Source organism: Tupaia chinensis, unplaced genomic scaffold, assembly GCF_000334495.1.
Source record: "Tupaia chinensis unplaced genomic scaffold, TupChi_1.0 Scaffold000340_1, whole genome shotgun sequence".
NCBI classification, from domain to species: Eukaryota; Metazoa; Chordata; class Mammalia; order Scandentia; family Tupaiidae; genus Tupaia; species Tupaia belangeri.
Genome location: NW_006159834.1, coordinates 778,060 through 792,517, shown reverse-complemented (window position 1 = coordinate 792,517; position 14,458 = coordinate 778,060). Strand labels below are relative to the sequence as shown.

The 14,458-nt window shown below is 48.9% G+C and overlaps 1 protein-coding gene across 1 annotated transcript in view; it reads left to right on the top strand.

Annotated features, from left to right (window-relative positions):
* Positions 1 to 4,347: 4,347 nt before the first annotated feature.
* Positions 4,348 to 14,458, top strand: part of DAPP1 (dual adaptor of phosphotyrosine and 3-phosphoinositides 1) — a 54,415-nt gene continuing 44,304 nt past the window's right edge. Inside the window, exon 1 of the mRNA XM_006152160.3 lies at positions 4,348 to 4,630. Within this exon, the coding sequence (XP_006152222.1) occupies positions 4,530 to 4,630 (101 nt within the window). The 5' untranslated portion in view covers positions 4,348 to 4,529. The remainder of the gene's footprint in view (positions 4,631 to 14,458) is intronic.

Genomic DNA, 14,458 nt, shown 5'->3' with positions numbered 1-14,458 from the left:
TCTTCCTGAAGGCTTGCTGATTGGCTAAGAGGTGTTTTCAGCGCAGAGGATAATACATATAATACATATAATGCATGTGTGCTTGTTTCAAAACAGTCATATAATCTCAAGGTTAAGAAAACTCTTACAAGTGGCTTAGGACTGATCGCAGCGGTAGCACAATGTTCTGCAGTGCTGGAAGCCATATGGGAGCTCAGGGTTCAGCTCCCTGTTGACCTGTGCATGTCTGTGATCCTGACTGGCTGGGAAAGCAGGGAGAGGATCTTTCATGAAATACTGTTGGGGATGCTTGTCTCCTTTCTCTTTCTAATGGAAAGAAACTTTAAACACTTTTATTTTTTTAAGAGATTTTTGCCTTAAGTTCTGTATGCTCCCCAAAGAGAGAGAGAGACAGAGACAGTGAGATGGAAAGTGAGAAATCACCCTTGGGGGGATGACCAAGGGTGGCCCTTTTCCTCCAGTCTCCTCCCAGGATCTTGGGCACATATGCACATGCACCCAGTGTGAATTTCAAGCCACCAGGTCCAGACTTGAACCGTGGTTGACCATGTGGGAGTCCAGTGAGTAACCGCTATGCTCGTCCCCTTATTTATTTATAAGTAGTTAAGGCAGCTGGACCCCACACAGCCAACTTTGTGGTTTAAGTCCAAGACCTGGCAGCTTAGAAAACATCCCAGGTGTGTGTGCATGTGTGCCTGAAATCCCAAGAGGAGAATAAAGGAGAAGGGATTCTGGCGTGGCCACTGCCCTCTCTCCCCCACAACACACAGGGTGATTTCTCATGTTCTCTCTCTCTTTTCCTCTGGCATGTACCCTACAGCAAAACTAAAAACAGACAAACAGAAACTTCCCTCCAGATATAAGGATCTTTGGGTCTTTTGCCAGTGGCATACAAAGATGGGCTGGGGGTAGGAGTTCGCGACCCTTTAACCACAGTCTGCCTAGTAAGAACTGAGAAGCAATAATAAAGCCAGCAATGGGGAGACGGCTTTTTATTATTGGCAGAAACTGGCAATTCTCAACAATATGAGTGATAAACACCCCTCCCGGGTGAGGCGGCCACCCTCGTTCCCATTGCAGTCTGAATGTGTGTCCTCCCCAGAGTCACATGCTGAAACTGGCCCCTTTGAGATGGTATTAGAGGGGCGGGCCTTGGAGAGGGTAACTGGGTCATAAGGGTGGAGCCCTCGTGAATGGCATCAGTGTCCTTACAAAGGAGTCCCCATAGGACCAGCAGATGGTGTAATGGATACATTGCTGGACTGCCATGTAGTTGACCATGGTTCAAGTCCCGGACCTAGTGGCTTAAACTCACTCCTGTGAGTATGTGTGCATATGTCCTGCGCATATGTGCCCGAAGTCCCAAGATGAGAATGGAGGGGAAGGGGTTGTGGTGTGGTCATCCCCCTGGGGGGTGATTTCTGGCTTTCTATCTCTCCATCTCTCTGTGTCTCTCTGGCAAGTGCACATGCCCTATAGCAAGAACTTCTCTGAAAAAAGGGGGGCTCCCCATAGCTGACCGTAGCTCAAGTCTCAGTTCTGGAGGCTTGGAGATCGCACTGGGTGCATATGTGTGTGCACCCCAAATCCCAGGAGAATGGAAGAGAAGGGATTGCTGCATGGCCATCCTCCTGAGGGGTGATTTCTCACTTTCCCTCTCACTGTCTCCCTCTTTCTCTCCCCTATGAGCACATGCACCCTATGGCAAAAAAACTAAAACAAAGAGAGAGAGAGAGAGAGAATGTTTGATTGAAGAGCGAGAAAAGCTTAACCATATGTTGGCTTATGATGGAATCCTTGTACCCTTATTAAAATAGCACAGTAGCTAGAAGTACTGATAGGGACTGAGATTAAAGTCTGCAGAATAATGAGCATGATCCATTTCGTGGCTCAGATGGAACACGTGAGTTGTTGTCTGTTTGTTTGATTGGTTGAGAGCTTGTATGTATCAGGCTACAGCTTGAGAGAGAAAGGAGCACCCTTGACAGAGTCTTATAGAGCCTTTCTTCCTAGTCTTCTAGCTCCTCAGGATCCTGTGTGCCCAGTGTGTTTTCTTGCCAACCCAGGGATACGAACCCACAGTCAACCACATGACTTCCAGCCTTTCAGGGCCCCTGCATTAGTGCTGTGCTGGGCTGGCATGCAAGCTTGGAACTACTTTGGAGGTAGGGGCTGAAGGGCACAGATGGCCCTTGGGAGCTCTGAGAAAATAGAGCTGTTTCATCCCTAGGACCCTTGGGTGTAAGACAAGGATCCCCCTGTACCTCAGCGGTTGCTTGATTTCCCATCTCCCCTGAAGTGGGATTTGTAAACTACACCGTTGTCCTCTTCTGTAGCACTTTCTCAGCCCTGAAGCGACATCAAGGACTTAAACCAAGTGGCCAGATTAGCAAATGGAAGAAACACTTCATATCAGTGAAACGGGTGAAAATGGAGTTCAGGGCTGCATGTTGAAAATGAAAGCTAAGCAAACAGAACAGGAGAAATAAAAGAGGGAAAATGGGAGGTTGGGAAGATCCCTGCCAGACCTTTTCAAATTTGATTCGTTTCTGGCAGATGTCTTCGTGTGCCTGGGATGGTGCCCTCTGAATCTCACTCCGAGGCCATGCTCTCCAGCTGCTCTCAGCCAGCAATCACTCTGGGGGCTCCGAGAGCCGGGCTAGGCCAGTGGCCAGTCCTTGCTCTGGGGCTCAACCCCCCCTGCCCCAGACTGATAGTACTTGCTTAGAACTCCAGTTCGAGGCTCTCTCTAACCAGTTCTCCTTTCTTCTTTTTCTCCCTTCAGAGGGATCAGTTTGTCTTAGATTGAATGGTGTCTCCCCACATTCATGTCTACTTAGAAACTTAGAATGTGAATTTATTTAGAAATGGAGTCTTTACATCTGGAGAGAAATAAGAATCATGCATGGTTAATTGGTTATTGGCCACACTATCTGTGGCCAATCCCATCAGGGACTGCACCTGGCCAATCCCAGTAAGGGCTATGGATAGCTAATCCCAGCAATGACTGTGCACAGCCAGCCCCAGCAAGGGCTATTGATAGCTAATCCCAGCAAGGGCTGTGCATAGACAATCCCAGCAGGGATGCACCTGGCCAATCCCTGTAAGGGCTATGGATAGCTAATCCCAGCAATGACTGTGCACAGCCAGCCCCAGCAAGGGCTATTGATAGCTAATCCCAGCAAGGGCTGTGCATAGACAATCCCAGCAGGGATGCACCTGGCCAATCCCTGTAAGGGCTATGGATAGCTAATCCCAGCAATGACTGTGCACAGCCAGCCCCAGCAAGGGCTATTGATAGCTAATCCCAGCAAGGGCTGTGCATAGACAATCCCAGCAGGGATGCACCTGGCCAATCCCTGTAAGGGCTATGGATAGCTAATCCCAGTAAGGGCTGTGCACAGCCAATCCCAGCAAGGACTGTGCCTGGTCAATCCCTGTAAGAGCTGCGCCCGCCCAATCCCAGTAAAGGGCGGGGCACAGTAAATCCTTGAGTACCCCAAGGACATCTGGAGAGAGCAATGATAACCAGAGCAGCAGAGTCTGGACCCTAGCAGCCTGGCGGAGGCCTGTTAAATCAGGAGCAATCTGGAAGCACATGGAATGAGGCCCCACAGACTGCCACGAAGAAAAGAACAAACACCAACACACATTAGAGGTCAAGGTCAGGTCCACTCACCACGTAGCCTAAATGGACTAGCAGAAAAAGATGGGCCAAGGCAAGTACAATAGAGGGACTTCCCAGAATGGCAAGCACAGAGCCGGTAAGGCCGGCAGGGGGCACTGTACCTATGACCAGTCACGATCCACAAGAGCACAGGATGGGCACTGAGCTCCCTTCTCACCGGCACTTGGTAACCACCCGCCTGGCTGGCTACCTGCCCTTCTCCTTATTTCTGTTTCAATTTACTATAATATGATGGCATCTCTTTTTCCTGAGCAGGGGGAACAGGCCATGGAAAATAGAGTGAGGCTTTCTGGACCCTGCGCCAGAGTCACCTTATCACGGTAACCCCAAACCAAGGTCTCCGATTCCAGGGGCTTGACTCTGATGTCTTTGCCCACTCTGAGGATGCCCCCAGTAAAGCAGCTTCCCTGTGCTCCTGTGCCCGTGCACAGGACAGGAAGTAGGTGGCTGCATGCGGGGTGTGCCCCTCTGCAAACCCGAGGGATGGAGAAGCTCCAGCACCCTCTGGACCCACAGTGCAGCCCCAGGTGCATGGTCTCCTCTCTGCTTCCTCCGAGCAGCTTCCCTGGCTGCAGGCAGTGGGTGTCCTCAGAGCTCTACCTAAGTCTGCATACTTCCTGACTGACGTGGAGACACTCCTCCAGTGCCTAGGGCCAAGGTGGCAGGGTGAATGTCGGGGGAGGAGTCGCCCGGTTTCATTTCCTGGCTGCTTGACGACGCAGCAGCTACAGCCGGCTCCTCTCTCAGAGGAGCGGAGAACGAGGAGCCCCCTCCACCCCAGCCCATCTCCCTCGGCCTCCGCCACCGCAGCTGACAGGCGCTCAGTGGACCGGAAGGGCGAATGGGCAGAGCAGAACTTGTAGAAGGGAAGATGAGCACCCGGGACCCCTCGGATCTGTGGAGCAGACTGGACGGAGAAGCGGAGTTGCTCCAGGACTTGGGGTAAGAGCAGGTGCTTCTCTGGGTGCTTCCTGGAGAACAGGCACTCCCACCCCACCTCGCTGTGGCTAACGACTGCCTTCCGCGCCCCCTTTCTGCCAGCCAACCTTCCACCCTTTCCAAGTTGTCCCCTGTAACTCTGTAGAAGTATTGGCACTTTCCAGATGTTAAAAACAGGTTGGTTGAGAAAATGGGCCCTAAGTCAAGTGTTGGATGTTCTCTGAGGACTGGGACTCCGAGCTGAGGGTGGTGGGTTTCCTCGCCACTGCTCTGGCTGAGAACGGCTGTGCCACCAGGAGCCGTGCGCACTAGTACTGCCAGCAGGAGGGCTGGGGGCCGGTCGGGGAAACAGCGTCCCCCCTACTGTAAGCGAGAGGGACTTTTTCAAAAGAGAGAAAATGAGGAAGTTTCTGCAGCAATCTCGCGGCTTCTTAATGCTGAGTTCTCATCCATGGGCTCTTGCATGCAGGTAGGTCTGTAGGGGCGACCCGGAGCCTGTAAAATACCAACTGTCCAGGAAGAGGGTGCAGCTTCTGAGTCAGACACGTAAGTGTAGGGGGGTGAGGTCATCAGGGACCTGCCTTTAAGCAGGGACCCAGCTGAGACAGCTCCTGGAGATGTGTAACAGAAGAGGCAGGAGTTATGCAAGAGCGGCGGGGGATTTTCTAGGGAAGCTGAGCCTTCCACCCAAAGCACGGGGAAGATCAGGACCAGGGCGGTTCCACACCTGTGCTCGGGAGAGGTGGAGGCCGGTCCTCTGCCCGGACAACAGCTCTGAATCTCCCCACCCCCTGACTTAGGAACTGTTGTCATCTCCATCTCAGAAAAGACAAAAGCAAGCACCAGGCAGGGCTGGATAACTTGGCTTACCGCGTCAGACATCAATTAAATGGTGAAGATGGAGACCATAGGCTTAGCCAGAGAAAAACAGATGAAATCTCTGTGTTAAAACATCAGAGATTTTGTCTTTTGGGGTTGTATTGTAAAAGTTCTCGCTAATTTCTGTCTCTATATCTTAAAGTTGAAGTCTCCTAGTTGAATGTCATTTCATACAGCAAGTCAGATGTGAGAGCTAGGATTTTCTGGAAAGGAATGTTCTCTTCTTAGGAAGTCCAAATTCCAGGATCTCTCCACCTTTCCACATCCAGTCCCCCAACAGAAGAGGTAAAAGGCCTTCCGCGTGTGTCTGAGACAGTGTCTGTGAAGTCTAAGCACTAAAGCCGGACTTGCAGCCTTCACCCAGAGCTTTAGTGACTCGTTCGTCTACGCTGCTGTCTGCGTCCTTACCGGCATATGCAGCCCACTTCAGTCGGGGCCCTGAAGGAGAAGTGAGACCAAGGAGATGTCAATTCTGGTTCTCTAATTACACAAACATTCTCGAACCCAGACTCCGTACTTGAGTACTGCTGGCCCCCCCGACGCGGCAAAGATGAAGGACGGTTGGGAACCAGCAGTTAGTGTAATGGCTATGTCGCTGGACTCCCACGTAGTCGACCACGGTTCGCGTCCCAGACCTGGTGGCTTAAAACTCACGCTGGGCGCGTGTGCGTGCGTGCCCAAGATCCCGAGAGGAGAATGGAGGAGAAGGGATTGCGGCGTGACCATCCCCCTTGGGGGGTGATTTCTTGCTTTCTGTCTCTATGTCTCTCTCTGTCTGGTGAGCGCACGCGCCCTACAGTGAAAATCTCTCCAAAAAAAAAGATGAAAGAGGTGTCTCTGCCCCATTCTGATGCTAAGAGCAGAAAGCGACTGCGGGCAAACCCCACAGGTGACATGCAACTGGTCCTCCCTCCATATGCAAGGGGTAGACATAACACAAAACCCAGAGAAACACACACACACACACACACACACACACACTGTCAGCCATGTGGGATCCAGGCACTTTAGCCACTGTGCCACAGGCTGACCCTGTCCTTGAGTCTTAAAACCACCAATAATGTTTGTATTTCGTCAGTGGATTTGGAGACATTTTGGTTAACAACTTTATTGAGATGTGTTTTACATATCATAAAATTCATGTATTTCAAGTGTACAATTCAATGATTTTTAATAACTTTAAAGAATGATACAGCCATCACCGTAAGTCAGATTTAGGACATTTTCGTCCCCCCAGAAAGAGCCTCAGGAGCACGGCTTATTGAATCACACCCAGTGGTGCGCCTGATCCACCGATGGTGGGTTGCGGTGTGGAGGAAGCCCTGATTTCTTACATGTGCCTGTTTCCCTGGAAGAAATATCCCCACTGTGGACAATGGCAAGCTTGCAACTTGGAATATTTATTTAATAACCAACTTGCGCCAGTTCATACCCATCCAGCACACTAGCTTCGCTTTGTCTAAGTAATAATTCCAGACATCTTGACTATGACTGGTTCCTCTGGCAGAATTCTGAATGTAAATAAAATTTTCCTTTCAACCCTTAGCCCATTGGTGAGGGAAGATCTGTACCAAAGCTTCTGATTAATTTTTTAAGAGCTCCATATCAACAAAATGATTTATGTGATTGATAGATTAAAAAGTGGTCGGTTTTAATGACTTAATTCCTAAGATTGTTTTGAATAGGTTATCTGAGTAGTTGGATATATTCTTAAATTTATGTGTTAAATAGAAGGAGATAATTTCGTGGGAGGGAGGGATGAATTAGAAGGAGAGCCTAAGTCTTTGTTCTTTGGCCCATTTTAGTTCAGGCTCTGGAATATGTAAGTCCTGTAAACTGAGCCCTGATCCACAGCAAACCCATCACCCGCCTTTCTAGAATGAGTTGCTCAGGGCACAAGTTTTCTAAAATGCCCAAGTCAAGCAATTTAGATGTGTTTCTTTGTCTCGTGTATAGAGTGTCACTCTAAAAATACTAATTTTCTTTCGTCCTAAATACACTAAAGTGCCCCAAATCAGAAGAGAAACAAAACCATCTGGAATTGTTGCTCAGTTTCAGTTTTACTTTGTCAGTAGAGAATTAAAAGAGAAGGGAGGGTGGGCAGGGGACAGGGGGTGTGGAGGATGGCTGGTGAGAAGCAGGGTGTGGCCTGGGAACAGTGGTCAGGCCACATGCTGCTTCAAGAGGAAATAAAGCCAGTGGTAAATATAGAGACATCACCAGTTTACCACTGGTATAGGATTGTAGGTTTATTATTTTATTTTATTTATTTATTATTATTATTTTAGAGATTTTTTGCTATAGGGCCCATGCACTAGCCAGAGAGATAGAAAGTGAGAAATCAACCCTCTGGGGAGATGACCGTGCTGCAATCCCTTCTCCATTCTCCTCTTCAGATTTTGGGCACGTATGTACACATGCCCTGCGTGAGTTTCAAGCTGCCAGGTCCAGGACTGAAACCATGGTCAACAACATGGGAGTCCAGCAATGTACCATTATGCCATCTGCTGTCCCCAAGCTTATTATTTTAAATTCCATTAATTTTCAGACTGTAACAAAGCTTCCTACAAGATAATGTAGAGATAGCATAGTTTATGTAAGGACACAAAAGTGATACCGTAAGATAAAAACATTTTAGGATTTTTTTAATGAAATATTTAGTTATCTAGTCAGACACGTGAGAAATGTAACCAATATTTCCTTATTTATATAATTCCCCAAATATCAAATTTTATAAGAAAATGTCAGTGTTTGGCTTAGTAAGCTGATACCAAGACACTAGATTCTAAGCTCTGGATATTTAAATAAATAAACGAAAAATTGTTTATTTATCTGCTCCTTAATCTTTACATTTAAGAAAAAGTGAAGTAGAAAAGGAATGAGCAAACTTTATTTATTTATTTTTTAAATTTACTATAGGGCCTGTGCATTTGCGGGAGAGAGACACAGGAGAGAAAGAGAGAGGGAAGTGAGAAAGCACACACACACACACACACACACACACACACACACACACACACACCCCCCCCCAGGGAGGATGGCCATGCCACAATCCGTTCTCCTCCAATCTCTTTTTGGGAGTCTGGGCACACATGCAAACACACCGGTACCATTAGCCATGTGAGATCCCACTGCTTTAACCACCATGCCACCAGCTGGCTCCCAAGCAATAAATGTTCTAGGTTTTGCAGACCTTCCAATCTGCCACAACTACCCACATCAGCCATTGTGCAAAAGCAGAGAGCCCAGAAACAAGCCAGCAAGGCCATGTGCAAGGAAAACGTTACTGATAGACGTAGAAATGTGCATTTCATATAATTTCATGAGTCACAAAATTTTCTTCTTCAGTTTTGCCCCAGTTATTCCAAAACATGCAACCATTCTTGGCCTCAGTCAATAGAGGAGCCAGTGGCTGGCCAGAACTGGCCTTCAGCTGGTGGTTTGCAGAACTGGGGAATAAATAATGATAAAGAGAACGACCCTCGGGACCAGCAGTTAGCGTAATGGCTATGTCGCTAGACTCCCACGTAGTCGACCACGGTTCGAGTCCCGGACCCGGTGGCTTAAATTCACGCCGGGCGCGTGTGCGTGCGTGCCCAAGATCTCGAGAGGAGAATGGAGGAGAAGGGATTGCGGCATGGCCATCCCCCCTGGGGGGTGATTTCCTGTTTTCTGTCTCTCTGTCTGTCTCTGTCTGGCAAGCGCAAGCACCCTATAGCAAAAATCTCTCCAAAAAAAAAAAAAAAAGAGAACGACCCTCACTGGGAGACAAAAATCTCACCCACACTAGCTCTGGCCTTGAAAAGGTGTTAGTGTTCCAACTTTACCCATGATGGGGGAACGCCAGGGCAGCCAGGCTGCTGGAAGTCCAAAGTGTCTGGACCTCAGGTTCATGCTCATTTCACTGATAAGCTCCCTTCCTGTGATGCTAATTACTTCCTGACCACCTACGACGTGCCAGCTCCATAACAGTTACATGCTTTGTGTCATTTAGCCTTCTCGGTAGCCCTTCCAATACTGCGTTAGTACGCTCCTCTCTTAGATACAGGCAATGACGTCTGATGGGGTACCTGCACCGTCCGGTCACAGAGCTCGCTAAGTGGCGGAGCTGAAAGCCATGCTTAGGGTCTTCCCCAGAGGTGATCCTCTTTCTGCTGTGCGAGGCTGCTCTGAGTCCCCTAGTCGGATACATAGTGTAAGAACTGACAATAATTAGCAATTACAGGGTGCTTACAGGCGGCTAGCACCATTTTAAGCCCTTTAATGCACAAACATGTTTATTCACACAGCACTGAGGTAGAGACTATCTCTGATGCCACTGCATTTACAGATGGGAGATGCAAAGGACAGAGCTTTTGTCCCCTGCCCGAGGTTACACACTCGCAAGCCTTCACGTCCAGGAGCTTGGTTCCTGAGCCCCCATGCACGACCACTAATGCACTCCCTAATCCTCCTCTGACTTCTCTCTTTTTACACAGCATGACTTATTAACTTATTAACACTAGTGCTGGGGCGAACTGAGAGAAGAAAAGAATGTTTTGTGATGACGACGTCCAACTAAGCTTGTCATACAGGACTTCATTGTCTCTATTCTTCACATAATGCACGTGCACACACGCACAAGGCAGGCCGACATCCTAGTTCATCAAAGTCATACTGACTTCTTGTGGAGACTCCATTTTCAGGACTAGAAAAATGAAATAGGCTAGGAGAAGTGTAATGAAGTCACAGCATTCATGGGCGCTGTTTACAGAGCTGTGACCCGACTAAAGCAGTAAAACTTGTTCCTCTTCTGTGCACCCCTCTGTCATCTTACATTCTGAAAACGGAAGGCGGCGCTTCTGCGGCTGTAGGGTCGTGGGTTCCCGATGTACAGTGCGATCTCTCTTTGACTCAAGTGAATTTCCTCTTCGGTCGCTGTGTTTTTCTGTTCCTCCTGTGGGTGACTTCCTTCTACCTACATGTGGAAATCTGCCCCACAGGTTCTCCACGGTGGGCAGGGCCACTTGTTTAGTACCACACTTTCCTTCATTCCTAGAGCTATCCATGGGGTGATGACACTATGCTGGGCAGCCTGGGAGATAAACACACGAGGAATGGCTGTTGGAGACAGAGGAGGCTCCTCCTTGTTAGTGAGAATGCAGCGTAGCCCGGGTCGAGGCCCCAACAGTGTCTAGAAAAATGTGAAGTGCAGAGTGCGTGTGCGTGCGTGCCCAAGATCCCGAGAGGAGAATGGAGGAGAAGGGATTGCAGCGTGGCCATCCCCCCCGCCCCCCGGGGTGGGGTGCTCGCTTTCTGTCTCTCTGTCTCTCTCTGTCTTTCTGGTGAGTGTTTGCGCCCTATAGCAAAAACCTTTCCAAAAAAAGAAAGAAAAAGAAAGAAAGCAAGCGAAGCGTGCGGTGTGGCAGGAAGGAAGGGGATCACGGAGGGGGGGAGGATGGCCTTGGAACTGATGTGACTTTCATCTTTTCAAGTCAGAAAAAATGACCTTTTCTCTTTTTTAAATTTTGCCAGAGGGCATGTGCACTCACCAGAGAGAGAGAAAAAAAGAGAAAAAAAAAAACACAAAACAGAGAAATGGGGAGAAGGAGAAAGTCCCCCACCCCCTGGAGTGTGGTCACACTACAGTCCTTCCCCCTATTTCTCCATGTCGCCAAGATCTGGGTCACTGCACACAAGTACCCAGTGTGTCTTCAAGCCACCGAGTCTAAGAGTGGAACCTCAGTTGGCCATGAGGGAGCTGGCTCTTTTAATTATCACACTACAGCCAGGTCCCCAAAATGACATTTTACACGAGAAAATGGCAGGTGTAAGGTAGTAAAGCAGCGAAGCACACAAGCATTCAGAAAGAAAAAAAAAAAAAAGAGCGCACCCGGACTCAGGTGCTCCCTGCCCTGGACTCATCTGGGTCACCAGCTGTCCGCCTGGTCTGGGCTCTTCCTCTCAGAGTCCCAGCTGTTAGCCTCACTCTATGAGAAGCCCCCACCAGGCTTTCTTCTTGCAGTTCTGCTTTCTGACTTTTTTTTCTTTTTGGGGGGGAGGTTTTTGCGATAGGGTGCATGCGCTCACCAGAAAGACAGAGAGAGAGCAGAGAGACAGTAAGCGAGAAATCCCCCCTAGGGGGATGGCCACACCACAATCCCTTCTCCATTCTCCTCTCGGGATCTTGGGCATGCATGCACATACACTCACACACCTGGCATGAGTTTAAGCCACCAGGTCCAGGACTCGAACCGTGGTCGACTACATGGGAGTCCAACGACATAGCCGTCATGCTAAATGCTGGTTCCACTCAGCCTTTTTTTAAAGCCTGAGTTAATGTCTAGATTCAACAAGTTCCCTGTTGTCCTCCTTCTCCACTGAGGACAAATACATATAGCCATATTCTGGCTCCTACTCCCTGGTACAGATCTGCCTGAGGCCAATCACAGCCCCTGTCCCTGGGTCTTAAGGATGAGACTTGCTCACCCCAACTCTGCGGCCAGGTCCACCTGTTCTTTCACACCCACGCCTGCCCTGTTATCTCCTGTAACTTTAAAAGGCATCACAACCACATAATTTGTTTTAATAGCAGCATGGTAATTAATATAAGAGACTTAACTTCTTAGAGACATATGTTGAATTATTTGGAGTTAAAGTGTTATGATACCTGTCAATTCCTTTAAAATTGTTCATCCAAAAATAGATAAAGAAAAAAATATGGCAAAAGGCTAAAAATTATTTACCTAAATTGTAGGTCTTATTTACACTATTTTTATCCTGTTTTCTACTTTCCTTTATGTCTGAAATTATTCATCATAAGAAGTTAAGTAAAAAAAATATATATTAATTATGGAACATTTGAGAAATAAGGAAAAGCATGAAAAAGCCGTGTTCTGGGACCAGCAGTTAGTGTAATGGCTATGTTGCTGGACTCCCATGTAGCTGACCGCGGTTCAAGTCCTGGACCTGGTGGCTTAAAACTCATGCCAGGCACACGTGCATGTGTGCCCAAGATCCCGAGAGGAGAATAGAGGAGAAGGGATTGCGGCACAGCCATCCCCCCGGGGGGTGATTTCTCACTTTCTATCTCTCTGCCTCTGTCTGTCTGGCGAGCACACGTGCCCTATAGCAAAAACCTCCCCAAAAAAAAAAAAAAAAAATGCCATGTTCTACCACTGAAGATGACATCGTTCACCATCTTCTAGTCTTCTCAAAATATTTTTGTGTAAACACATAAATACACACAACACAGCTTGAACTGCGACCACAATGTATGTTTAATTTGGCTCTTGCTTTCTGGAAGGATATGTCTTCATCTTCTCCTTCTCAAACCATCTCAAAGCGGGCACACCAGGTCTGGTCTTTCCTGGTCCTGCCTGTTTTTCTGTGTTAAAGTTCGGATATGGAGTTTGATCCGGATTCCAGAGGGCCTTATACACACTTGGTCACTGACCGCTGTGGAGTTGTTGAATGTTTTCCAGCCCGCAGAAACACACGGTCATCATGTTCTGTGTTCAGGTGGGTGAATTTGGTAGTTCGACATGGTGGGTGGCCGTCAAGACTCTGCTTGGTCTACGTATGTGTTTCCAGAGCCAGGAAGACTAGTTAGTGAGGTGCGAGACAGAGGTGGGAGTAAGGAACTGGCCGATGGGCTGGAGAAGCAGTAACTCATGCGACAAGGATCTGCCCCAAGGTGGGTAGCTCTTTCCTGCGGCTGTAGCTCTCTGAAAGTGGTCCTGTCTGTCTCTTAGCCCACAGCAGCAGGTTGTCAATGCCGTCCCCAGCACAGAGACAGGTACCTACACCAGCATTCGACCAGGCAGTCACGTGAGGGGCCACGTGATTTCCCTGGGAGATGAACCCTTCTGAAAACCGTCGCTTTGGACCCCTGCCAGGCTGTTCTAGGCCTTCTCAAGCTTTTAACCACAAGGTATTTTTTTGGACATTCTCTGAGCCCCAATAACTGGAGGCCCGTGGTTCTCCTTCGTCTTTGCAGTCATTCCTGCACTGGCGTGGACTAGAAGGACCTCTGCTGCCGTGACACGCAGTATCCACCCCGCCGTCCACTCAGTAGCCCTGTCCCTCAGGCTTCTCCAAGTCTCTGCCCTGCCCGGGTGTGTCAGGCTCTGTGGGTCTTTAAGTGTCTGTGTCCTTATCTGTCTGGTTTCTTGCCTCTGTCTCCTGGGTCACTCTGCTTGGTCTCCATGTGTGTTCCCCAAGTCACTGTCCCTATGTGCTTCCGGCTTCCTGTGTGAGCCAGTGGGCTGGCTCCGAGCTTTATACCTCTATGGGTCTATTCTCCGTCCAGAGCTCCTCTTCTGCATCCAACTGTGTGCACCGTTCTGTGTCTCTCAGTCTCTCAGTCACTATCTCTGTGTTTTCATTTCCCCCAAATTTTCCCTCACTCTTCAGACTCCTTTGAGAACAGGTTTATCCTGGTCTCTAACTCCCACAGAATGTCCTGCTCCCTACTGGTCCTGTGTCCCTTTAGCGGAGAAGCTTGGGGCCCACCTTACTCCATGGACCAGTGAGCCATCACACGCTCTGCATGTCATCATCAGGCCTGATCCCTAGAGCCTCGGCAGCTGGCCTCCCCAGTAAGCTCCATCGTGCCAACATGGGCATTTGGTAACGTGGAAAGCCAAGCCATGCTGATTCCACCACAGAAACTCCCCACTGGAAAGGCTGTGGGGAGGCTCTCTTCAGCCTCGTCTACGCAATGCTATGCATGTCTAAGGCTTTACTGGACCTCCCAAAATCCTTCGTAAGGCCTCTGCTTAGTTCCCTCTGGTTGGACAGGGGAGAGAAGCCCAACCTGTGAGTATGTGACACGACATGCTCCTACGGACAGCACCTCCTGTCTGGGTATCTCGTGGCCTGAATGAACACGAACCCGGCACCCACAGCCCTTGAGCTCACAGAGGAAGTTCCTTACCCTACACCGCGATTTCTGATGGCATCGAGGGCTAA